At 38.7% G+C, this 27539-nt stretch overlaps 1 protein-coding gene across 3 annotated transcripts; it reads right to left on the minus strand.

Moving 5' to 3' along the window:
* Nucleotides 1–1416: 1416 nt before the first annotated feature.
* Nucleotides 1417–25458, minus strand: GTF2H2C (GTF2H2 family member C). Of its 3 annotated transcripts, none has more exons than XM_046000591.1 (16): nucleotides 25281–25458; nucleotides 22597–22679; nucleotides 21656–21733; nucleotides 21295–21331; nucleotides 20575–20661; nucleotides 17911–17961; nucleotides 17523–17577; nucleotides 13228–13333; nucleotides 11940–12030; nucleotides 11685–11772; nucleotides 10949–11056; nucleotides 9716–9779; nucleotides 7069–7172; nucleotides 6453–6555; nucleotides 3861–3900; nucleotides 1417–1837 (listed from the first exon to the last, which is right to left on the minus strand). In XM_046000591.1, the coding sequence occupies exons 2-16, from the start codon at nucleotides 22650–22652 to the stop codon at nucleotides 1718–1720; spliced, it is 1188 nt and encodes a 395-aa protein (XP_045856547.1). In that variant the 5' UTR covers nucleotides 22653–22679; nucleotides 25281–25458; the 3' UTR covers nucleotides 1417–1717. The 3 variants fall into 3 exon arrangements, with proteins under 3 accessions (XP_045856547.1, XP_045856546.1, XP_045856548.1); XM_046000590.1 differs by having other exon boundaries at nucleotides 25247–25308; XM_046000592.1 differs by lacking the exon at nucleotides 20575–20661 and having other exon boundaries at nucleotides 25247–25308.
* Nucleotides 25459–27539: the final 2081 nt, after the last annotated feature.

Here is a 27539-nt window from a genome sequence, read left to right on the forward strand (position 1 = left end):
TTAAGTAAAAATGCTTTACCAGTTATTACAAAGGATGCAAGAGGCTTACTATATGAAAATGAAAGGATTAACAAGACTTTTCTTTCACTGCATGAGAATGCCCCTTTAGTTATGCTTTCTAGCTATGTCATCATAGTAACTGATGACGGGAGGAAGGTCAGCTAGGTTTCTAGGCAACTTTACAGTGGCAAAAATGACTCCTGGCTACTAAATTGTATCTGGACTAAATGCACTATAAATAACCTGATGGGAACTTCATGCTTTGGGTTCTTCTGGGTATGGTGTCTCTTAAAACTGGTATGTCCCTTGTGGGGCCCCTGGAAGTTGTATTAGGGAACTGTTGTAAGAGGTAGTGGCTCCTTGAGGCCTGAGAAGGAGCTCATCACCTTGCATCAGAACTGTATTGAATGAACTGCTACAGGACTTCCACTGCTAAGGGGGATTGCCTGATGGTTTTCCGGCAGCCCAGTGCTCCTATTTAATAGCCCCTGGAGCAGCGGACCCGTGCCACGTGTGGCCACAGTTATCTTGTGAGTTGGAACATTTATACCTAAAAAGATCCCTTTTTAAAAGCTATAAAATAGCTCTAGATGCATAAATTCTTAATTATATTATGATTGTTTAGTTAAGACCAAAGAGACCCCTCAAGTGGGTGGAACAGTAATAATTTCCTAAATATTGCTTAATTTTAATCTCACACTGAATTAATTTAATAAATAATAAAATTTTAAATGAATAAATTCTAAAAATAAATTTATATCAAAAATTTTAAACAAATAATAAATATTTATTTGCCAGAGAGAGAACACAAGCAGGGGGAGAGAGAGCAGGAGAAACAGGCTCCCCACTGAGCAAGGAGCCCAATGTGGGACTTGGGATTAGGATCATGACTAGATCCGAAGGCACAGGCTTAACTGACTGAGCCACCCAGGTATCTCTGAATTCACATTTATACTTAATTTTGTCTACACTAAAACTGAATAAAAATAAATCAGAGATTCTGTATTTACTTTAATTATAAAGTTGTGAAATTATCACATCAATTTAATCATTGTAAATAACGTAGATACAATAACATGTAAGACTTTGAAAACACTGTAACTCAAAATAACAGAAAACAAAAATGAGTGAACTACCATTGAATTCTGGGCACTTCTGTGACAGGACACAAATTTTTTTTTTTTTTTTTTTTTTTTTTAGATGACAATTTTGGCTGTCAACTTTTTAACTTTTATTTATTTATTTGACAGAGAAAGAGAGATCACAAGTAGACAGAGAGGCAGGCAGAGAGAGAGGGAAGCAGGCTCCCCGCTGAGCAGAGAGGCCAACGCGGGGCTCGATCCCAGGACCCTGAGATCATGACCTGAGCTGTAGGCAGAGGCTTAACCCACTGAGCCACCCAGGCGCCCCACAAATTTTAAAATTTAATAAAATTCTACATTTTCTTTTTCTCCCCTCCCCCCGTTTAAGTTTATTTTACCTTTAACCAATTCATTGTGGTGCTCAAACTCATAACCCTGAGATCAAGAGTCTCATGCTCTTCCAAATGACCAAGGCAGGCGCCCCAATCCTACATTTTCTTAGCAAAAAGTTTCTTAAGTCATATTTTCCTTTCAAACTGGTCTTCACACTTTAACTGGAGTTTCTTCTGAAGAATCATTTTATTAACAATTGCAAATGTCCTTTAAACACGTATAATGTGTACCATATGCTAGAATCAAATACTTGAAGAAGTTGGAATCTTATGAATACAGCCAGGACAACAATGAAGAGAGTCGTGAACAAAAACATCACAGTCCACACAGAAAACATTTTGGCACACAGCACAAACATAGACCTGCAGAGAAAAAGAAGAAAAGAAAATTTAGAAAGCAGTTTCCAGAAGTACAGAACAGATAGAAGATGTTCAAACTGCTTTGCTCTTTTAGATCTCTATCAATTTTCCCCACCCATCTACCTACTTTATTACTTTCAATACGCTATTCTCAAATCCAAGGTGATTATTTTTCCAAAAAACCTATTCCTTACAAATGAGAAAATTACTTTGTCTTGACTCTTTAAAGGCTCTTGTCTTGTAAAACATTCTTAATTACTTCGTTTTAAGTAACTACCGGGGAAGACACCTAAGCTTGAAATTAGTACTACTTTCAAATGCTTAGGTCATTCCTCTGATTTGATTACAAAGAAAATAATAAATATTTAACACAGATTTAGTTATTGCTAGGGAATGACCTCACAACTGAACAAGTTATATTCCTCTTTTATTTAACTTTAACTTTTTATTTAACTATTAAAGAATATGGAAAAAACAAATTTAAGACAAAAAAAATCCATTATTCCATCAATATTACATACATGGATACTTATGCCTTGGGGTGAAATTTCCAAGGCAGCATCCTAAACAGGTTAAAAATTATTACATCTCAAAAGTACAGAAACAAAGACAAAGTGTTCTCAATGATTTTTATTTATTTATAAATTTATTTGGTAGAGAGAGAGATCCCAAGGCAGGCAGATAGAGGAGGGAAGCAGACTCCCTGCTGAGCAGGGAGCCCGATGTTGGGGGGGGTGAGGGGATGGCGCTTAACCATCTGAGCCCCAAGCGCCCCAAGACAAAGTGTTTTTAAAAATTGTCAAGTGAGGGGCGCCTGGATGGCGCAGTAGGTTAAATGGTTAAGCCACTGCCTTTGACTCAGGTCAGGCATGGATTCCTTGCTCAGCAGGGAGCCTGCTTCTCCCTCTGCCTGCTCCTCCCCCTGCTGTGCTCCCTCTCTCTCTGACAAAAATGTAAAATCTTTAAAAAAAAACAAACAAACAAACAAAAAAAACTGTCAAGTGATTCAACGGTGGCTCCAGTAAGGATGAAGTTACTGATGTCCAAGAGGGATGTAAAACTTAATAAAATCGTTTTATGAATGTAGAACAAGCAAGCAATCCTCTCAACTAATATTTCATACAGGGCATAAAGCATAGTTTTAAATATGAACACATAAATTCATAAAAACTTAAAACTAGACAGCTGTCTCATTTGCATCTTTACATAAGTGTATACATTCAAACTGGTCCCCTTCAAAAATTTAAGATATTTTCTCACTGGGACAATGGGGGAACAGCCTTTGACCTGTGGCCACCTTCAGCAACAACTTCAGAACAAACTATGAAAGAGCCTGAAGTACCATATGGAGAAAGAACTCCTAATACTAAATACAAACTAAATGGAGGGGAACTTGCCAACTAAAGACTGTTTGTTTGTTTATTAATTAAATGTAAGTGGATATTTTTTATATTAAAAAAAAATTTTTTTTTAAACAGGGATTGTTTGTTTTAAGGTTTTATTTATTTGACAGGGAGAGAGAGACAGCAAGAGAGGGAACACAAGCAGAGGGAGAAGCAAGCTTCTCTCTCTGAGCAGAGAGCCTGATGCAGGGCTCCATCTCAGGACCCTGGGATCATGACCAGAGCCAAAGGCAGAGGCTTTAATCCACTGAGCCACCCAGGTGCCCCAAAAAAGACTATTTAAACCATTTTACTCCCATTTTATCTCTACCTGTTATCCTACTTCTGAGAATAAGCTGATAGGAGCCTGGTTTTCAGTAATGTACTGGAAACTTCTGTTATTTCCTCAATATTTCTTACATAATACTTAATATTTATTTATTTAAAAAAAAAAAAAGATTTTATCTATTTATTTGTCAGCGAGAGAGACAGCACAAGCAAGGGGAGCAGCACCAGGGTAGAGGAACCAAGCTCCCACTTAATCCCAGGACCCAGGATCATGACCCGAGCCAAAGGCAGATGCTTAATCAAATGAGCCACCCAAGCATCCCAATACTTAATATTTAGAAAGCAAATGAACTTACATGTTGGTCTTTCAATTCCCCCTGACATCCATAACAAAATCTGAAAAAGAAAGTTTAAGAATAATTTTGTTAGGAATGCATTCCTTAAAATAGCGTGGCAAAATCTCATTAAAAAGAATCCTGTAATTAGTAAGTATATTATCTTTACACATGACTTTTATGAGAAAAACAGAAGAATACCAATAACTTAAGAAATTCTATAGTATATTGCAAGATCATCTCAGAAAGCAAAATCCTACTTCAAAAAATTTGTTAAATTTTATTTTTATCAAGGTTAAATATGAGCATGCTTTCCCTACTGGGATTCTGTGAGGGAATTACACCCTATAGAAAATAATCTAAGTGACTATTCTGCAACTCTCCTGAGAATAGCAGGTAGCTAGTATAATTCCAGATGGACAGAAGAGAAGCTAATTCATGTCTGGATACCTGAGGGCTTAATTTTCAAGGAATCGTTTTAAGAGTTAAAAGTTCTCAAACTTACTACAAAAAATAGCAGCCCTCTCCTTACCAACCCCACTTCATTTCCAGCTCCCAAACCCTTTCGAAACTTGAAACTGATAGTCACCCTCACTTACAGTGCTATTTTTTGTTTTTCTGCCATTGGCTATAAGCCTCCAACTAAGGAAGATCAGAATTTACTTCTCTTTCAACCCTCTTGATCGAACAGCACATACACACACGTAACTAATGCCATTCTCAATTCTATGTACTGAAATAATTTTGAATAGAGTAATATTAAATGCTTAGCTTATTAGGACAAAAAAACATATTCAGGGGCGTCTGGGTGGCTCAGTGGGTTAAGCCTCTGCCTTCAGCTCAGGTCCTGATCTCAGAGTCCTGGGATCGAACCCCGCATCATCGCATCATGGGACTCTCTGCTCAGCGGGGAGCCTGCTTCCCCCTCTCCCTGCCTGCCTCTGCCTACTTGTGATCTCTGTGTCAAATAAATAAATAAAATCTTTAAAAAACAAAAAAGGCTTATAATTTTAAAAAGGGACAAATGAGGTATTTAAAAAATAAATAAACAAACATATTCAGCTAAGCCATATAATACAACTCTTCCAATCTTCAAAATATTTTTTTTCCTGGAGTTAATAACTACATTGTTGTCCACAAGCTTAGTTTTCTATATAATTACCACCAATGCAGCCTCAACTTTTCCCTGAGAAATCTAAATGTCCTCTCTACATTCACCCACATCCGGAATTCCAGTTTTTTTGTTTTTTTTTTAAAGATTTTATTTATTTATTTGACAGACAGAGATCACAAGTAGGGAGAGAGGCGGCAGAGAGAGAGAGAGGAGGAAGCAGGCTCCCTGCCAAGCAGGGAGCCCAACGCAGCGCTCAATCCCAGGACCCCGGGATCATGACCCGATCGAAAGGCAGAGGCTTTAACCCACTGAGCCACCCAAGCGCCCCCGGAATTCCAGTTTTTGCCTTCTTGGTGACCTCTCTCCTGGAGCATTCTAACCTTCTCCAAACTGGACTATTTTGACATGCAACACAAAAGTGTTATTCTGGAATCTCCCCTTATCATCATCCTAGGGCTTTCTTTAGACACATTTGAACTAGATCCATATTCCTGTTCTCTTCCAGTCATTCTCTTTCTCAGTTCCTCTGAATCATCGCTTCCACAGCTTCCCCAGAAAGTGTCTTTTTGAAGCCTCACAAGTCTGAAAATGTCTTTATTCTACCTACATTTATTTTTTTCTTAAGTTTTTAAAAGGTTTTATTTGAAACAGAGAGCAAGCATGAGCGGTGGGGGAGGAGCACAGGCAGAGGGAGAAGCAGGCTTGCACTGAGCAGAGAACCTGATGTGGGACGGATCCCAGGACCCTGAGATCATGACCTGAGCCAAAGGCAGATGCTCAACTGACTGAGCCACCCAGGTAGCCCTCTACCCTACATTTAATTGACAGGTTTGCTAGGTATGTCATTTAAGTTGGTAACAACTGTGCACATGTTGAAGGAAATCTTGCTCTCTGGCAGCATCCAGTATTGCTGAGAAGCAAAATAATTTTAATTCCAGATTATGTGACCTAATTGTCCCTTGTCAGAAATGTTTAGTTTTTTGCTGCTTATTCTAAAATTTCACAATGATAAACTCTAGCATGGTTCTATTTTCTCTATGTTAAGACTCCTGAGAGACCCTTTCAATCTATAAAGTTCTGTCCTTCCGTAGTAGAAAATGTCCTTTAACTATTTCTTCCCTACTCTTCATTTGATCTTTTCTCTATTTCTCTTATTATTCAATACTAGACCTTCTGGATAAATCCTCTGGTTTTATACCATGAAAATCAGCTAAGGTTGCAAACCGGGAATTTTTTTGTTGTTTTAGAGAGCTGATTTATCAAAATATATGACTACACTATATAGAAATGGGCTTAGGGAAATTAATAGATTTCTGGAGATCCAGATCTGTTTAATAATGACTCATTTCAGTCAGAACCAAGGCATTCTACCATCTCATTTTCCATTTTAGAAGTAATCTTGCCCAAGTTAACAGGACTATTTTTTTAATGTAATAACAACGCATTCAAACACTACTCTACCACGTATAACATATATAGATTAATCAACACTCATATACTTTTCTCCATTATGTTCTTCTAGAGGAATTTCTTGAAAAGCATCCAAAGGAAATAAATGATGGTAGGACCGAGCCAAATGTGGAGCAGACACCAAAGTGAGACCTAACAAACAAAGCAGAGAATCATGTTTAATAGCCCAAACTTCATTAAGACAATGGCTGAAATGTCAAATGATAGGCTAAATATTTTCAGGGGTTTTTTTTAGGTCTGCTGGTACTCATTTCTTCAATTACAGATCACCTTAAAAAGAGATTCCAGGATGGAGTCTGTCTTCTGTCATTAATCTTGTGACCTCTCTTGGCCAATTGCTTACTTAAAAATGAAACAAATTTCTACAATGCAATTACTTTAATTCCTCATTGTCTTTACATATATTTTACAAAGGTTAAGAGCTGCAAAGATGTCTCCTGGATCTACTGCCAAGCCTTTGAAGAACACACTCCTTTCAGAGGGAGAATGAGAAAACTTCTGGAATGTCATGTTTATCCTTAGAAATGGAGTACTGGGCCCTCTATAAAAAGAACAATCCTTAATATTTACATTTACTTTAAGAGCTACATAGGTAAGAAGTCATTCAAGATTAATTTACTGGATAGAGAATAGCTGGTTTCTTACCACAGATTTTACATTCAACTGGAAGCTCACAGTATTTGGCCCGACACTGTGGGCAGAAGTACCCTCCTAATGTAAGTCCTGGCTCAGTGTTGCTATCCAAGTGCCTGTGGGAGGAAACAATACTTTTAAAGTGGTATATAAAGATGGGAATGGTTACAGCAAAACAAAGTACACTACCTTGATTTTAAAATCTTGAAGCTGTTTCATAGTTCATTTAAGCCAAGGTTCATTCTTCTTTTCTCTCTGCATTTCTGTTTTGAATAGCGTATATATATGTCTGTTTTTGCGGGGAGGTTTTTTGTTTTTGTTTTTAAGTACTCTCCACACCCAACGTGGGGCTCGAACTCACAACCCCAAGATCAAGAGTTGCATTTTCTCCTGAGCCAGCCAGGTGTGTTCCATTAATGTCTTTGAATTCACTCATTTTTTTCTTCTTGAGGGGCTCATCTGCTATTAGTTCCACCCAGTACATTTTTCATTTCAGACCCTGATTTGTCTCTAAAACTTTGATTTGGGTCTTTTATGTAATAGCTGTATTAATACTTTGTCTACTAATTCCATCAACTGTGTTGTTTCTAAGTATGTTTCTTAGTATCTCTCTTTGTTATGGGTCCTATTTTCCTACTTCTTTGCATGCCTGGTCATTTTTTGTGGGTGGGGTGCTAATCACTTGTCAGTTACATTTCATAGGTGTCTTTGTGGGCTAAGTTTTTTCATCTGATAAATGCACATTCTTAAATTTAATGTCCAACTTATTTATTTTGGTAGCGTAATTTTTTTTAAATTTATTTTTTATTTTTAACATATAATGTATTATTTGTTTCAGGGGTACAGATTCATCACTCTTACACAATACACAGCACTCACCATAGCACATATCCTCCTCAATGTCCCTCACCCAGTCACCCCAACCCTCCCATCCCCCTCCCCTCCAGCAACCCTCAGTTTGTTTCCTGAGATTTAGAGTCTCTTATAGTTTGACTCCCTCTCTGGTTTCCTCTTGTTTCATTTGCTCCTCTCTTCCCCTATGATCCTCTGCCTTGGTTTTTGTTTTTTATTTTTAATTTAATTTATTTTTTCAGCGTAACAGTATTCATTGCTCTACCTTGTTTTTAAAATTCCACATATCATACGATAATCGTCTTTCTCTGATTGACTTATTTCCAAGTTGTTCTTGCAAATGCAAGATTTCATTTTTGTTGTTGCAAATGCAAGATTTCATTTTTTTTCAGGTCATGCCTGGTCATTTTTGATTGGCTGCCAGACATTATGAATTTTTCTGTTTCAGGTGCCGGATTTTTTGGTATTCCAAAAAATATGTTGGGGCTTTTCCTAGAATACAGTAAAGTAACTTGGAAATAGTCTGAACTGTTCAAAACTTGCTTTAGAGTTCATCAGGCTGTCCAGAACAGCTGTTAGTCTAGGGTTAATTTGGTTCCATTACTGTAGACTCTATTCAGAGCACACTGTTAAGATATCCCTCCATGCTGGTAGGACCATGAAGTGTTTCCTGCCCCATGTGAGCTCCTATGACTATGCTGCCTGTTCCCCATCAGGGGTTCTTTCCTGGGCCTCTAGTAGCTCCCACACGAATGTGCTGATCCTAACTCCGCTGATAATTCATGGGGAAGTCTCTGCAATCTAGAGGGCTCTCTGTACATCTCTTTACTTTCTAGCACTGTGCCTGGAAAACTACAGCCAGTTAGCCTCCCCCAACTCTGAACCTGGTGTCTTCACCTGCCAAGACCTCTAGGCTCTGCATGGGTCTTCCTTCCCTGCACTGCAGCCTGGACATTCTCTCGAGGCAGTAAGCTGCACTCACAGGGCCCACCTCATTTGCTTCCCTTCCTTCAGAAATCATTACCTGCGCTGCCTGTTGTCCACGTCTGAAAATCATTGTTTCATATATTGTGTCTGGTTTTCTGACAGGAGGGAGGACAATACATTCAGTCCCTATTGTACCTTTATAGCTGAAGACACACTCTTATTTGTGATTTTTAAGAATTGCTTTAATTTAGTTTTATAATTATGTAAAATAAAAAGCTCTAAAGTTAAAACACAGTATGTTCAAAAAGGCCTAGGAGACATCCCTTTGCCTTTCTCCACACACTGCCCAAGCAAACATTTGTTTAGTTTTTAGTTTTTATTTCCATTACTTTTTTTTTTAACATTTTATTTATTTATTTGACAGAGAGAGATCACAAGTAGACAGAGAGGCAGGCAGAGAGAGAGTGGGGAAGCAGGCTCCCCGATGAGCAGACAGCCTGATGTGGGGCTCGATCCCAGGACCCTGAGACCATGACCTGAGCCTAAGGTAGAGGCTTAACCCACTGAGCCACCCAGGCGCCCCATAAAGAAGTATGTAGATCCAGTGAAATGTCCACCGTCATCTTAGATGAGTAGCAGCACACAATACACTTTTCTCTAACTTCCTGTTTTACTTAGTAACAGATCCTGAAGATTACTCCGCAGGAGTAAATGGAGATAGTCCTCCCCCTTTTTACAGCTATCAAGAAGGTAAGCTTTTACGAAAGCCATTGCACCCCAAGCGCACACAACTCAGTTTAGGTTCTTTTATTTATAACTTATAGGAAAGAATTTAAAAGGTAAAAACATAATGACTGACAGTTTCAAGATCTTTACTTACGCCATGCTGAAAGAGGGTTTTGCATCTTGATCAGACAGAGAAGCAATGGTATGCTGAGGAAATCCTTCAGAGAAGAAAATGTATTACTTTCTTTTTTCAAGCAAACAGCAAAATTCTAGGACTAGGAACCTAAAAATGTTCCTACCAGAACAGAGTTGTACAAAAGTTCTCTCTCCTGCCTTTCAGATTTATTACAGTATGGTCAAGCTGACTGTAATTCCAGGTCATGAGAAAAATTAAAAGTGGAGAATTTAGGGGAAAGTTCTGTCTGTACATACGGTCGCAGATTCTAAAGTTTACAATTATCTAATTTAATAATGACACATGCTGCTTTAAAAAGAAAATGTTTGTAAGTTTAAATACTTCTGACATAATGGAGGAATCTATATACAGTTGTCCACTTTCATTTTATATCAGAATACACTTCTATGTTTAAAATTTTGGAATACCTAAACACATGCAGCTTGTCTACCATACATATCTTTAAATTGAAAATACGTCCAAGAAAAAACAGAAACCATAAAAAAAAATTTCATTACAGAAATATTTTAAGTCTATCTACATATCAAAACAAATAAGTAGGGGCATGTGGGTGGCTCAGTCGGTTAAACATTCAACTCTAGATTTTGGCTCAGGTCATCTCAGAGTTATATGAGATTGAGCCCCACACCGGGTTCCATGTTCAGCGCAGTCTGCTCGAGATTCTCTCTCCTCTCTGTCCCTTCCTGTGCTTGCACATGCACACACTCTCTCTCAAATAAATCTTTTTTTTAAATAAAGATTTTATTTATTTATTTCACAGAGAGAGACACAGCGAGAGAGGGAACATAAGCAGAAGGAGTGGGAGAGGGAGAAGCAGGCTTTCTGCTGAGCAGGGAGCCCGATGTGAAGCTGCATCCCAGGAGCCAAAGGCAGAGGCTTAAAGACTGAGACACCCAGGCATCCTTCAAATAAATCTTTAAAAATAAATAAATATCTAATTTATTTTATTTTATTATTTTTTTATTTTTTAAAGATCTTACTTATTTGAGAGACAGACAGAAAGAGCAAGAGCAGGAGGAGGGGCAGACAGAGGAGGACAACCATAGCTCCTACTGAGCACAGAGCCCAATGAGGGGCTTGATCCCAGGACTTCGAGATCATGACCTGAGCTTATGTCAGATCCTTAACTGACTAAGCCACTCACGTGCCCCTAAATATCAATTATTAAAATAACACAAAATAAACACTTACCCATGCGAATAAGTGAACATTCAGAACTTGAGCTAGCAGGTGGAGGACTAACATGATGTGTCAGCAATTCTTTGTAATGGCTTTCATCTAAAATAACATGGTATGTGCCTAATCAGATGAAAAGTAAAAGGAAAAAAAATCAGCTTTCCAGACATAGGTATCAATCGTAATTTTTTTTTTTTAGATTTTATTCTAAGTAATCTCTATAGCCAAGGTGGGGCTCAAACTCAAAACCCAAGATCAACAGCCAAATGCTCTTTCAACTGAGCCAGCCAGGTGCCCCTCATTTGTAATTCCTATGCAATTCTGTAAAAGTTTTACCATCTGAAAACGTACATTTTCAAAATAAGTATTTAGGTTAAATTATCATTTTTCAATAACCTCATTTAAATGACATCTCTAAACTGACTTCTCTAGGAATAATTATAATTACAATTTAATTAAAGCCAAGTTGTAAGATCTTTACAAAGTATTACGTATTAGTGAAATTTCTAGTGTTTCAAGACTTATAATGCTTCCTCTAAACACTGACATAATTACTGAAAAGTCCCTGCATTTTGAGATGATATTTTCTAGAAGCAATGATACATTTAAGATGACTATCCATATTATGGATTTCAGGACATAAAGTGACTTAAATTCAGTACCTTAAAAGTAGATGAAAACATCCTCATTAATAAATTGTTACTTCTTACATAGTAATTGTGAATAAATACTGAGGAATCTAGATATATACCACCAGTTTCACGAGCAAGTACAGTGCAAACCCGAACCTCTGCGGACAATCCGATAACAGATACTCTAATTTTAGCTGCCTTTAGGGTCTTCATAAAATCCATGTAAATGAAGGGTTTTGGGGGAAGAAAAAAAAATGCAAAAAATTAACATGTTTGAAAAACAGAATTTTCTGAAAACTAGTAATAAATTCACTACAAAATTCTCTTTAGAGTTATGACTCTGGTTTTGATTATGAAGAATGTAGTGGTTCTACCTTGATTAGATCATAGATATTAGATGGATCACAAGTTGTGAGGCTGCTAAAGATGATTAGGACTTCTCTACTTGTATGTCCAGGCATGTGTCTATAAAACAGATAAAATATATGCCTATTAGGTATAACTAATTAATAAAAAATTTACCCAGACAAAATAGTACATGTGATTTATGTGTTTAGACTATAGAGTATCTCATTTGTTTTAACATTGCAAAGGAATGAACTGGGTATATTCTAAACATGTTAATGTAAATTCTTCTAAAATTAGCTACACAAAAAACTGATTCATTTACTGTTTCCATAAATATTTACTGAATACTCTTTCAGGTTCTAGGAATAGAGTAATAAGCAAGAATGAACAAGGTTTCTGACATCATAAGCCTACAAACTAGTAGATTCATTCTGTACAAACTATAAAGTGTACACTGGAAAGTATGACAATACCATATGAATCAACTTTAAGGTGTGTCTTGACAAAAGTAGCACACTTTTTTAAAGGCTATAATTTAACCTGATGGTGATTCAGAGTGATAATATTCATAAACATTAAATTTTATGTATCATTTAATTATATGATAATTTGAAGGACTTGAAGACATGTGAACTGTTTTCCCTTATCTAAAAGGTATCTATGCTTTTTGGAGCAATTTTATCAGCATTTATAGCTTTCCTGCTTGTTGGCATTGCTGGGCCCTCAGATTTCATTTGTGGATGCTGCTCTTGAGCCTCCTCTAATGCGGGTGTTAGCTCCTTCTCACCTACTTCAAAACTAGAAAAATGCCTATTATATAAAGGTATAAAAGTCACAACAGATTTCCAGGGATAAAATATATGCGCTAGCACTAACAGAGTATTTCCATTAGGGTCTTAACAACCTCCCACATATCTGAAGTTGCTGGAAAAGTATGCTATTAATTTGCAGATGTACTGCAAAGTAAGGAAAGTCAATAAACGTACAACAAACTCAAAATTATTACGCACATTACATTTCATATACAATCTAATTTTTAACAGAATGTTTTTCCATCAACATTTTCTCTTGTACTAATATTGCTACAGTTTTAACTGTATTTTTCTAAAACCTCTAAGAATCTATCTTACCAACTCAAACGTAAAATAAAAACTACAAACGGACACCACACTGAACATCATAAATGGGATTACGTATTTCTCTTAATGGTTTCATTACTGCTCAGCTTAGGAAGACACATATCAATACATTATCATCTCAATTCATTCAATAAAACTGGACACCAATTATAAATGAAAAATGTGAAACACCAACTTCAGAGTTTGCATAGCCATGCTTAAGGAGTTATAGAGAGATGGTTCTCCATGGCAGGTCATATCTACAGCTTTCTTCAAGGATGTTATATGTTTCCTTGGGTTTCCTAAAATAGAAATAGAATAATCTACTTATAACACTTTATTTTACATTACAGAAATTTGTTTCTCCCCAAACTTACTTATCTATGTTGTTAAAGAACAGAATCTCTTTGATTTACATTTTTAACGAGTTGCACTTTTATCAGAGGCGTTTGTTATATCAACTTTTACTTCATAGAGAAAGACAAAATAAAAAAGTTTCTATGAACTGGCACCCATTTTTTTTTTTTTTTAAGATTTTGGGTTTTTTAAAAATTTATTTGACAGAGAGAGACACAGCGAAAGAGGGAGCACAAGCAGGGGGAGTGGGAGAGGGAGAAACAGGCTTTCCGCCGAGCAGGGAGTCCGATGCAGTGCTCAATCCCAGGACCCTGGGACCATGACCTGAGCCAAAGGTAGACACTTAATGAATGAACCATCCAGGTGCCCCCACTTTTTTTTTTTTTTAACGTGAGGCTTGAACTCATGACCCCGAGATCAAGAGTTGCATGCTCTACTGACTGAGCCAGCCAGGTACCCTATTAACACATATTTTAAATATTATTAACTTAAAGTGCAAAACTTTAAATTAAATTAAATTAAATTAAATTTTTTTTAAAAGATTTTATTTATTTATTTGACAGCAAGAGAGAGAGATCACACATAGGCAGAGAGGCAGGCAGAGAGAGAGAGAGAGGGAAGCAGGCTCCCTGCCGAGCAGAGAGCCCGATGTGGGACTCGATCCCAGGACCCTGAGATCATGACCTGAGCCGAAGGCAGCGGCTTAACCCACTAAGCCACCCAGGCGCCCTTAATTTTAAGACTCATACATTTTCACATCTCTGAAGTCATGCTGCATCTTCCAATCACTGGCAGCCAAGGAGCACCTGTGACGCAGACTTCACTGCTCCCACATGAACCTACGAATGGCTACTGCTGCCTTTTTCCAACTGCATCTCGTGCATTTTTTGTGCTATTCATGTTTAGTTTCACTGCCACTTGAAGTGTTTCTACAAAAGGCTATTAATGCAAAAGGTTCTATTTTTGTGTAGAAAGGCAAGGAACAGAGCAGTGTGGTATAAATTTATTATTAGTGAAAAAAAATTCATTGATAAAAGAATGACTGCAATTCCCTATTTTCTTCAGGAGATTAAAAAAAGAGCTTTAGAAGACCTAAGAAAGGAAGATTTCTGCAAATAAACACAGCTGTGTTATCTTCTGTTACCAAAATAACATCTTGAAAGATTGTCTATTGCTATTTTCTCACACCAACCAATACATTTTTTGGTGTGAACAATTTATATATATCATCTAGCACTGTAACAAATTTTAACTGCTAAAGTGCTTCCTCCTTGATGGCTCATAAAATAAAGGTATCTTACAAATGATGGAATCTCAGAATCAATGACATGGTATTCTTTAGACATTTTCTTCTATTTCAACACTGTCTTCATATTAATTAATGAAAATCAAAATATCACAAAATTGATTTGATCAGATAACTCATCAAATTACCTCCACACTATTGAACACTTCTTCCCAATTTGTCACTACTGTTACGAAGAGTATATTTGTAGAATGAGATCATGACCTGAGCCGAAGGCAGAGGCTTTAACCCACTGAGCCACCCAGGTGCCCCTTAACTGTTTTTTTTTTTTTTTTTAACATATAATGTATTATTAGTCCCAGGGGTATAGGTCTGTGAATCGCCAGGTTTCCATACTGCACAGCACTTACCATAGCACATACCCTCCCCAATGTCCATAACCCAACCACCCTCTCCCTAGCCCCTACCCCCCAACAACCTAAAATTTCTTTTTTTTTTAAGATTTTATTTATTTTATTTGATAGATAGAGATCACGAGTAGGCAGAGAGGCAGGCACAGAGGCAGGCAGAGAGAGAGAGAGAGGAGGAAGCAGGCTCCCTGCGGAGCAGAGAGCCCGATGTGGGGCTCGATCCCAGGACCCTGGGATCATGACCTGAGCCGAAGGCAGAGGCTTTAACCCACTGAGCCACCCAGGTGCCCCCCTTCTTTTTTTTTTTTTTTTAAAGATTTTATTTATTTATTTGACAGAGAGAGATCACAAGTAGGCAGAGAGGCAGTCAGAGAGAGAGGAGGAAGCAGGCTCCCAGCAAGCAGAGAGCCCAATGTGGGGCTCGATTCAGGACCCTGGGATCATGACCTGAGCAGAAAGGCAGAGGCTTTAACCCACTGAGCCACCCAGGCTCCCCTAAAATTTTTTTTTTTTTTTAAAGATTTTATTTATTTATTTGACAGACAGAGATCACAAGTAGGCAGAGAGGCAGGCAGAGAGAGAGGAGGAAGCAGGCTCCCAGCAAGCAGAGAGCCCAATGCGGGGCTCGATCCCAGGACCCTGGGACCATGACCTGAGCTGAAGGCAGAGGCTTTAACCCACTGAGCCACCCAGGCGCCCCTAAAATTTCTTTTTTAATAGCTATTTCATTTCTCTTTGTGTTCTAGTATGAATTCTCTGTCATCTTTGTCCGTTCATCTACATATAGCTTCTTCATGTTCTTATTTATCTGAGTAAGTTTTAAAATATCTGCCATTATTTAACAGATTTCAAGTATTTAGTCTCAGAATCAAAAAATTTTAGAAACGAGAAGTACCTAAGTCCAAATCTGTCATTTCATAAGTAAGAAATGAATCTACCAAGTTAAAAGACTTGCCTGAAGACAACTACCTACCTGATAGCAGCACCAGCACTTAAACCTCCATCTCCTGGCTCTCTACCCACTTCTCTTTCTACTATGCCACACAAAAGAGTTTGTTCATATCCTACTGTATTGTGAGCATAGGAAAAGGCGAACTAGTTTACTGTCAGTGTGGTTTACAGCAGTGATTCTGATGAGAGAAACAAGGGGTGCTGTCAAAAGGCCTATCAAAATATCTAGAGGACTTTCATCCCTATACATATGACTTCCCTGCACCCATAGAAAACTACTCTGAATGTGAGAAGGGTGCAAGAGGGTTGGTCCTATGTCCTTTCCTTGGGGAAACCATCCTGTCCTCTCAGTATAACAAACCAGCTGCTCCCCCTGCTTCCATCATCCTGCTCCAGGTATGGGCACGTAATTCAGGCCAGCAACACAATACTGCACTCCTCAGGTCATTTTGCTCACGGTGGGCAGGTCAGAAGCAGGGTCATTTGGAGACCTCTCTGGGACTTGTGCTGAAGCTACTGACTATGAGGGATACACAGACTTGGAGCTAGTAATAGACATCTTTTCACCTTACAGAAAACCTTCAGAGAATGAGGCCAAACAGAACTAGGAACCCTGGAAAGTACTATGTGTGAAATCAGCCCTCCTTTAGATGTGAGTCAATAATTTCCCTTGTGTGCTAAAGCTAGTTTGAGATTTTTTTTCGCTACTCATAACTGAATATCTTGATCACTCCAGGCTAACATACATGTCACTCCTCACTGCCATAGTGAAAAACTATAAATTAATGATGAAAATGTTATTTCATATTCATCTGTATCGGTAAGGATGAAAGGATGAGAACCACATTTAAAGGATAGTATATTTCAGAGACATTAAAACAGAATCAGTGATGTAAATTTGTTACAGCACATATACCAAAGCAAATAAAACCTGCACTACCTTTTTTTTTTAAATTAACATACAATGTACTATTGCTTCAGGGATACAGGTCTGTGAATCGTCAGGCTTACACATTTCACAGCACTCCCCATAGCACTTGCCCTCCCCAATGTCCATAAACCAGTGACCCTATCCCTCCCCTCAAACCCCCCTGCACTATCTTATAAGAGAATAAAATTCAGTTAGGCATGTCATGTAAGGAGAGAAACTGAATTATTAATAATAACTGCAATTCAATTTTTAAACCCTTTGCTCCTTAGAGGTTTAACGTTTAAAAAATTAATTTTAAGACTAAGTGGATTTTTGGAGTTGTTACAATAATTTTATCAATACTTTCAGGATAAGAATGTGTAAGTCTTATATAAACATTTACACTCATTGCAGTAGTATCCATTACTGTACAGAACTCAATTTAAAACAGTTCATCTTGGATACCAAGAGTTTAATGGAGGGGTTATTAAGAGTTTCACATGAACAGCATAAAAGAAGTCTCCATTTTACTTATTAGGCAATCTTATGAACAGGGTTACAAGGTTGAGTAAATAAAGCCAAGTCCTTGAGTTCTGTAAAGGTAATTTTATGCATACCTGAGAGTTCGGTCAGTTTTTCAGCTCTTTTACTCTTTGTTACAATTATTCCAATCTCAAAATAAAAACAAGAATGATTATTAACTTAACAAATTATTTCTTCTTCATAAGAATGTACATAATGAAAATAAATTAGTAATTACAAAAGGTGTAAGTAACATATGAGAAACTTTTTCTCATGATGCTTTTGACAGAAATTTAGCTATGAGTTCACTGTACATTACTTAACTTTTAGAATTGCCTTACCACTGATAAGTGTACCAGAAACTGTTACAAAATCTGGGTCACACAATAATTCACCGAATGTATACCTAAAGTTTTAAAAATAAATTAGATTTGTCAATAGTATCAGGAATCTAATTCTGAATTCCATCACTTATCTACATACCTGACTAATAGGATTTTGATCAAAATATTCTTCTACGAAGTATTCCAACAACTGTTTAAAGAAAACAAAAATATTAGATAAGGGCAAAATCATAATCACACAGAACATGTTTTGTGAAACCTACTTATCAAGCATTACTTCTCATGATTTTTAGGCTCATAGATTTTCAAATATGTTTAGTAAAATATTAAATAAACAAAAATAAATTTAAGAACATTCAAATAAATAAAAATCACAATATTAAATAAACGTGAATTTAAAATGGTAAGTGATGAAATGGGTTTAACAGATGGAACCAGGGCACTGGGTGGCTTAGTTGGTTAAGGGTCCGACTCTTGATTTCGGCTCAGGTGGTAATCTCAGGGTCATCAGATTAAGTCCCAAGTCAGGTTCTGCGCTCAGCGGGAAGTCTGCTGGAGATTCTGTCTGTCCCTACACCACTCCCTGGCACGTGCGCTCTAATAAATAAATCTTCAAAAAATAAAAAGAAAAGATAAATAAAAGATGGAACCATCTGGACTTGTGAGACAGAAATAATCTAAATATAGAAAGCTCCAACGAAGCCAGAAACAAGAGAATGAGCAGAAACAAGGATGGGTTTTGATAAATTAGGAATAATCTGAATGTGTTTCTGAACTGGGGGGAATGATCTGAGTAAGTCCAAAGACAATGAAAAGGGATAACTGGGGGCGCCTGGGTGGCTCAGTGGATTGGGCCGCTGCCTTCGGCTCGAGTCGTGATCTCAGGGTCCTGGGATCGAGCCCCGCGTCGGGCTCTCTGCTCTGCAGGGAGCCTGCTTCCTCCTCTCTCTCTGCCTGCCTCTCTGCCTACTTGTGATCTCTCTCTCTGTCAAATAAATAAATAAAATCTTTAAAAAAAAAAAAAAAAAAAAAAGGGATAACTGATTGACAAAGCAAGACCATGACTGGGGTGAGAGGACAGAAATTAAGAGCATAAATAATTAAAAAAAAAAAAAGAGCATAAATAATTAGCCAGTTTGTTCATTTTCCTAAATAATGTGATGAAACTTCTAATTAGTTATAGTTTGTATTAACTCAAAAAAGTGTATCCTTTAAAAAAATTTCTTCATGGGAATGTGTAATATTTACCCAAGGGTAAAGGGTAGACAGAAAGAACTATGACCAAGTTCTAGGGCATTCCGGCATTCTGAAGTGGGAGAGAGGAGCCTAAGAAGAAACAGAGACTATATGTGACCAAAGTCAAAAGAAGGATGTGTGGGGTGCCTAGCTAGCTCAGTCCTTAGAGGGTGCGAATCTTGGTCACAGGGTCCCGAGTCTGAGCCCCACATCAGGGGTAGAGATTACTTAAAACAAAACAAAACAAACAAACCTACCACACAACCAAAAAACAAAAGAAGAATGTCTTTGAGGAAGGAAGAAGTGGTCAACTATTTCAGTTGCTATTAAAGATAAAAAGGAGTTGAATTTCACCTTCTAGAGGTTATGGTGGACCTTGAAAATGTAGTTGTGAAAATAACATTCCAACTGGAGCATGTTAAAGGGAGAATGCTGCAGACATTCAATGTGAAGAGCTGATCAATACTGCAGTAAATACACACATTCACCAACAGAGAAGATAAAAGACAAATCTAATCTAATACATTTTAAAAACTCGTGTATACGAAAAGGAGCAGAGGATTCTGGAGCAGAATGCAGTCCAGCAGTATGACTCGGTTTCTACCTCATCCTACTCCTCTGAAGCCCCATTCACAACTGGAAAAAATCCTGAGAACTTCCACTAATACTCTTGCTTTTGGAAAGAAGTGAAGAGAAGGAGTATTCTTATCTTTTTCCTCCTCTGCCAGATGTTATGAATGAAAGGGAAAGAAATAAAGAACTGACCTTCCTTTTTAGGAGAGAAGAATCCAAGCTTCCACTTAATTGAGGGAAAGAGTTCAAAGGCAAGAATCTCCTCATGGAAATGCAGTATTTCCTCCCTCCCTTGCCCAGTCAGTTAAACAAGATACAGGATGGTTACTATAATCTCAGAAGATAAAACAAAGCCCTGTAAATCCAACAGAGTCTGCACCCCACCCAAGCTGAGCCTCACCCCTTTGGTGCATACCATTTCACCCTGGGGGCTACTTTTAGGCCACAGAAAAGTAGAAAAATTCAGTACCCTGAACTACCCAGTCTAAAATCAAGCTTTAGAAGGGAAAACATGATCCACACAAAAACCTATTCATAGAGGTTCCCAGCAGCATTATTCACAATGGCCCCCAAAGTGGAAACAACCCAAAGCTGTACACAATGGAATACTGTTTGGCAAAACTACAGAAAATTTGTGTGTTTGTTTTTCTTTCCCTTTTTTTTTTTTTTTTAAGTTTTATTTATTTAAGTAATCTCTACAGCCAACGTGGGGCTCAAATTCACAACCCTGAGATCAAGAGTCACATACTCCTCTGAGCCAGTCAGGCACCCCTGGGTTTTCTTTTCATAATGATAAAAATGCTCTAAAACTGAATGTGGTAATAATGTTGCACAACTACTATAATATGCAAAGACCTGTAACAGTATATTTTAAGTAAGTTAATTTTATGGTATATGAATTATGTCTTAGTAAAGACCTTATAGTAAAAATTTTTTTTTTCAAATTCAGCATCCTTTTTCACATTTAGTATAAATTAAAATGGTTTTACAATACCTTTAAAGTACAAGTCAGTCTATTTGGCTTTAAGTCTTGGTCTTCCATTGTTCTTGATCCATCTACTACCACATAAAGATGACGCATCTACCAAATATAAACCACAAATATAACAATTTCCAAATACATTTTTAGCCAAGAAGTAAAAATGGCATTTAGTATTTACATATTCTACTCATACTTTAAAAAAAAATTTTTTTTTTAAAGATTTTATTTACTTGATATATAGAGAGAGATCACCAGTAGACAGAGAGGCAGGCAGACGGAGAGGGGGAAGCAGGCTCCCTGCTGAGCAGAGAGCCCTATGTGGGGCTCGATCCCAGGACCCTGAGATCACGACCCGAGCTGAAGGCAGAGGCTTAACCCACTGAGCCACCCAGGCGCCCCTCATACTTTTTTTTTTTTTTTAAGATTTTATTTCTTTATTTGACAGACAAGAGATCTCAAGTAGGCAGAGAGGCAGACAGAGAGAGGGGGAAGCAGGCTCCCTGCTGAGCAGAGAGCCTGACGCAGGGCTCAATCCCAGGACCCCAGGATCATGACCTGAGCTGAAGACAGAGGCTCTAACCCACTGAGCCACCCAGGCACCCCTCTACACATACTTTTTAGCATATTCGTCTAAAACATTTATTGTCTTACTACTGTTAATTCTGTCAAGACAGAATGTTTCTCTAACCCAACTAGTTCTGTATTGGTAAAGAAAAAAAAATGTCAACATACCATTCCAAGTCGAACTTGTCCATGGTGCTCAAATACTCTGTAAAAATTATGTAAACATTTTAATGGAATGTCCTCTGTTACACCCCCAAAAGTACAACTTTTCAACTAACCTGCATTTTTAAGTGAAGCAAATTATTAACTTATGTGGTCCACATAATTATAGGCATTTTGGACAGTTCCTAAAGACCCATTTCCTTTCTGAGGTGCTAGGTTGCTGGTTCTTTCCCCTTACTCAAGAGTTTAAAGGTCAGTTTCCCTAGAATACAGCTGAAATGAAGTACTGAGGAGTGGGTATAGGTGGACAGAAAGGCTTAAAGGAATCTATTTTATCTTTTGTAACACACTTAAAAATTTTACATACCTTTTTCTCTTTGCTTTGAAGAGAATGTCTTCTATCGTAGCTTTAAGTGATCCCGATTCATCTTCTTTAAGAATCTCCCTAAAAGCAATATTTACTTGTTTGAAAAGCTAAAAATTTATTAACTCAAAAGAAATGAAAACATATATTCACACAGAGATCTGCACACGAATGTTCACAGCTGCATTACTCATAAAAGCCAAAAAGTGTAATCCACCTAAATGTCCATCAACTGGTGAATGAAAGAATGAAAACGTGGTATACAATATAATGCTATCCAGTAATAAAAAGGAATGAATTATTGATCCCTGCTACAACATGGATCAACCTTGAAAATACTGTTATATGAAAGCAACGAGGGGCGCCTGGGTGGCTCAGTGGGTTAAAACCTCTGCCTTCAGCTCAGGTCATGATCCCCAGGGTCCTAGGATCGAGCCCCACATGGGGCTCTCTGCTCAGCAGGGAGCCTGCTTCCCTCTCTCTCTCTGCCTGCCTCTCTGTCTACTTGTGATCTCTCTCTGTCAAATAAATAAAAAAAGTCTTTAAAAAAAAAAAGATAAAGATAAAGAAAGCAGCAATACTGATCGCATATTATGATTACATTTACATGAAATATCCAAAAAAGGCAAATGCATAGAGACAAAAAGTAGATTAGTAGTTGCCTAAGGCTAAAGACAGGAATGAAATTAATCACAAACAGGCATGAAGGATCTTAATGGGGTGGTGAACATTTTCTAAAACTGATTTATGGCCGTGATTGCACAACTCAATAAATCTAAAAAAAATCAATGAATTTTAAGTTGGGAACAGGTGAATTTTAACATGCGTTAAATACACTTTAATAAATTTTAAAAACCAATCACTGAACGAGAAGAGAGACAAAGTTGTAAAGAACAGTAAGAAACAATGTGTAAAAGAGAAGGGAGAAATAATACCCTACTCACCAAGTCCTTTCATAGCCTCCTTCCCATCGCTTAGTTCTTTCAGGTTCTTCATCCATTTTTTCCTTTAATGTATTATTCAGTATCTGTAAAAACCACTGAATGTGAATTTTCTAAGAATATTTGGCACCAAATTAATACATTTAAATGTGAAAAGTAAAGAGAGGGAAGCAAACATACAAAGTAAAAAACAGAGAATGCAAGGTCATCTAATTCTTTGCTATTTATTTAATAATCACTATTGAATGAAAATACTGCACAAAATCCTCATGGAACTCTTTTTCCCACCCGTAAGAAAAAATACAAATGTTTACATACGAGTTTGGCACCAAGAGAGATAAGCATCTTTCTACCATTTTTAAAAACAAAATTCATTACAATCTTAGGATAAGACCACAGAATTATGGGAAGTGAGAGAAGGTACAGATGAAACAAGATTAGCTACAAATGATGGTTATTATTATAGCTGAGTGATGGATCATGGTGCTTCACTGTACTACCTGTCAACCTTTGTATATGTGTGAACTTTCTTATTAAAAAAAAAATCTCTGGGGCTCCTGGGTGGCTCAGTGGGTTAAGCCACTGCCTTTGGCTCAGGTCATGATCTCAGGGTCCTGGGATTGAGCCCCTCATTGGGCTCTCTGCTCTGTGGGGAGCCTGCTTCCTCCTCTCTCTCTGTCTGCCTCTACGCTTACTTATGATCTCTCTGTGTCAAATAAATAAACAAAATCTTTAAAAAAAATCTCTAAGTAAGCTCTATGGTGAAAGTGGGGCTCAAACTCATAAGCTGGATACCAAGAGTCACATGCTCTACTGACTGAGCCAGCTAGGTGCCCCATCTAATCATGAGTTTTAAAATGAAATTTATTATTTATAAATGATAAAAGCTTATGGCTCATAATTCAAAAAAGGACAAAATATTAAATGTTTATTATGCTCTCAACTATTAAAAAAAGAAAAAGGAAATGTTAAGTAACTCAATAAATAGGACAGTTTCCTGATGAAGGGTAATTGGTTTTGTGCTTTTTTATTACTTTCTGTATTTTCATGTGAACATGTATTTCTTTAATAATCAGGGATGAAAATGGTGGTGGGGGGAAATCTATTAACCACAGCCAAGTAATAAACATTCCAGTCACATCTACACTTCCTTCCTCCCAAATGGTATATCCCTCCCCATCCTATGCTCTCACTTCCTTTGGCTTCCTTCTTCCATGTATGATCAAAGGAATCCTAAGGGCCAAGAAGACATTAAGGCAAACAAATCCCATCACTCACAGGAGCAAAAATTAATCTCTGTAATAAGGACCATAAGCAAGACCTTACACTTCCACTTATATCATGGTTTCTACAGAAAAATGTATTTTAAAATCTAGATAACTGACTCATCATGGACTTCTGAAATGAACATCTACTGACAAATTGGAAACTGCTTTAATGGTATCACTGCTTTCTGTGGCACCTGCTATCATCAGGTATTATTTGCTAAAGTTCTGTATGCCTCTCACTGAATTGACAAACCATTCCCCGACATAGAAAGAGATCTATTGTTTTCAGGAAATCTAGTGATCTACTTTAGCATACTTTGGTAGAGTGCCTGAAGCAATGACAAATGACTTAGAATTCTAACATTTGTATTATTTCAGCACACTGGGCTAGTGCTTGTAAATTTAATGATGACTGCAGGCAGAATATGATTAAATGAAGTTTTTGATCCTACATGAAAGTTTCTGTATTTACTGGGAATTACAAAAATCAAAGCTTACATAGTATTCCTGATGTTTTTAAACTCAAATTCTTACAAAGTCACTACTGCCATCCATCATACCAATATTTAAGCCGCTATTTTATTCTTAGTTTACTACTTTTAATTTTCTGGAAGTTCAGAAACACAGTGAGAACTAATGAGGAGAAACTGCAAAGAGGAATACTTTTGATTCACTGCATCCAGGGACTTCCTAATTCGAGCTGTCTGCACTGGGAAATTACAGGGATAGGACAGAGGTATTAAGCTCCCGTAACTACTGACGTTCCAGGGGAAACTGGAAGTTTATAATGGATGTTATTAACGGAGAAGAAGGTTATGCATCCTCGAGAAAGATGTACTTGGTGACCTCTTAGGTCCGTATCTCCAAAAGATCCGTTTCCTGAGGCTCCAACTCCAGAAAAGCCACTTTGCCAAGCGTAAGCCTGTTAGTGTGATTCCTATCACACGAACTCAGAATGCTACTGCAAACAAATGAGATCTGCACCAAATATCGCAACTTATGAAGCTTTTATTCACATATTACCCTGCCAAGCTACTAGTCATGGGTGATCACCGTCCTGTTTTCATACATGGAGCTCGAGGTTTAAAAGGCTGGTAACTCTCTCGGGGTCACATAGCAGGAGGCAAGTTAAACTCGAACTCAAGACCACAATTCCCAAAACTTGCGTTCTGCTTTAGGAAAGGAGAGCCATGCCCTGGACTGCAGCCCTAGATGCTTCTATGCAGCTACTAGACGGAAGCTGCCGTCCTCCCCCCTACACGCTCCCTCCCACCCTCAATCCACACCCTGCTGCTCGAAGCCCTTCAGCCTCCGCCCCCCAACCCTCCCGCCCGGCCGCGAAGGCCCCTCCTTGCTGCAATGCTCCTCAGACTGTCTGTCCCCACCTTGGCTCCGCGAGGAGTTCTACCAGCGACTCACCGGTCTCGTAGGACGCCGCTCTCCCCGGAAGCTCCGCCCAGTCTGCGCCGAGGCCTCTGCGGAAGTCCTTCCCCCGAGCGCGGCGGCGACGCACAAACGTTCCGGTTGTTGAGAGCGTCGACCGGGAGAGCAAAGGGCTCGGGGACGGGGCGTTCCGGGAGCTGACTTAGGGTGCGAGGAGGAGCCTCTTGCCCCACTCTCAGCGGCTGTTCACAAAAAGGCAGGAAAAGTGATGTCCGCTCGGCCGGGTAGCTGTCGGACCGGGATCTTAGGAGCTTGAATTTGGTGTATTCTGAATGCAGCAGCCCCACCTAAGCAGAACCTTGCCGTGCAACAGTTTTCTGGGGCTGCTCTGCTGCTCCTGTTCCTGCAAGAAGTATTATTGAGCACCTGCTTTGGGCCTGATAACAGTTCTAAGCACTGAGTAAATAGCAATTAAAAACTAATTCCCGCCCCCCCCCGTGGAATTCTTCTACTAGGAATACATTTATCGAGAAAAACATACTGTATCAAATGGTGATAGTGCAAATAGAGAAAAATTAAGCATGGAAGGGGAAAATGGTACCAGCTTAACAGAGTGCAGTCAGAGAAATCCTCACTGAGAAGACAGTCGAGCCATGACCGGAATGAGGAAGGGAGTTAACCATATTTACAGCTAGGGCAAGACCTCCCGAGGCCAAGGGAACTACAAGGGCTACGGCCCCGAGGTGGAAACACATCCTCCATGTGTTTCTAGGACTGAATGAGAAGGTGGGTTGAGAGATGGCAGCTGAAGGCGGCTGGGGGGTCTCGACATTTTGAAAACTTGGACAGATGATAGTGGTTTGGATGAGGGCAGTATGGCAGTGCAGCTAGTGAGAAGGGTTGGATTCTAATCTTGTCCACAGACCAGATGTGGGTCAAAAAAGAACCATTGACCCAAAAGTTTTCAGTTGAGCAACTGCTAGGTTAGAGTTGCGATTTCTTAAAGGATGGGGGGGTGGTGTTGATAAGATCAGCTCAGTTTTGGGCAAGTTTGAGATGCCTGTGATGACTGCTAACACATACAAAGTTAGTAGCGTGCATGAACACTGTAGGGCCTTAAAAGGGGAGAAAGATGTCAGCCTTCTGTGACTGACTGAGGTGACCTCAAGCAGAAACCAAAAACAAGAAGTGGAAAACCAGATAAGCAGAGGCCGAAGGATTTTTCATGTGTCTATGTGGAAATCAGTGGAGCTGAATTTTTACAACTGATTATATGTCCTGACACATGATTACACATTAGAGAACTGCTTGCAAGCACGTCTACCCCTTCCCGCTTTCCTGTATATAACCCCCTGTGAAGGTGAAAGTTTCAGAGCAGTTCTGAGCAATCCGAAACACAGTTTCCTGGGCTACAGTCCGCAGTAAGACAAATAATGCATTTATTAACCCACTTGGAGGTGGGCTTTTTTTTTTTAAGATGACACTAGCATTTCCCACACTTAAGAAATGGCTAGGCAAGGCCCATGCAGAGTGTCAGAAAAAGCTTAAGCCCAGGAGAGGAACAGTGGGAAGGAACTGCAGGAACTGGAGCTTACTTCCCCATCAGCATACGCTCTCCCCACTCTGCTGCCTATATTGGTTTGTTGTACCAACATCTCCCCTTAGCTTCTGTCCACTCAAAAATATAAACACCAGCCATGCTGCAGGATACTGAAAAGACCTGGATTTAAAATCAGGCTCTGCCACACTGGGTGGGTGGCCAACAAGCAAGTCACAAACTACACGTGATGTATGAAGTGGAGATAACTTCACCTACCCCACAGGGCTTACACATCACATAATGGCAACTCCATTACCAGCTACTTTTATCCCCCCCGCAGAAGACAAAGGCCTTGTTATTTTCAGTGTTGTCTTTAGAAAGGAAAGAAGGAGGGGATACCTGGGTGGCTCAGTGGGTTAAAGCCTTTGCCTTTGGCTCAGGTCATGATCCCAGAGTCCTGGGATCCAGCCCTGCTTCAGGCTCTCTGCTCAGCGGGGAGCCTGCTTCTTCCTCTCTCTCTGCCTGCCTCTCTGCCTACTTGCGATCTCTCTTTCAAAAAAATAAAAATAAAATAAAAAGGAAAGGAGGAGAATTTGGCATTGCTGAATCTTTCCCAGTGCCAGTCACCTTTCATTTTTGCCTCCCCCACATCTTTTTTTTTTTTTAAGATATTATTTATTTATTTATTTGACAGAGAGAGATCACAAGTAGACAGGCAGGCAGAGAGAGAGAGAGGGAAGCAGGCTCGCTGCTGA

This window comes from Meles meles, chromosome 3, assembly GCF_922984935.1.
Source record: "Meles meles chromosome 3, mMelMel3.1 paternal haplotype, whole genome shotgun sequence".
In the NCBI taxonomy this organism is placed as follows: Eukaryota; Metazoa; Chordata; class Mammalia; order Carnivora; family Mustelidae; genus Meles; species Meles meles.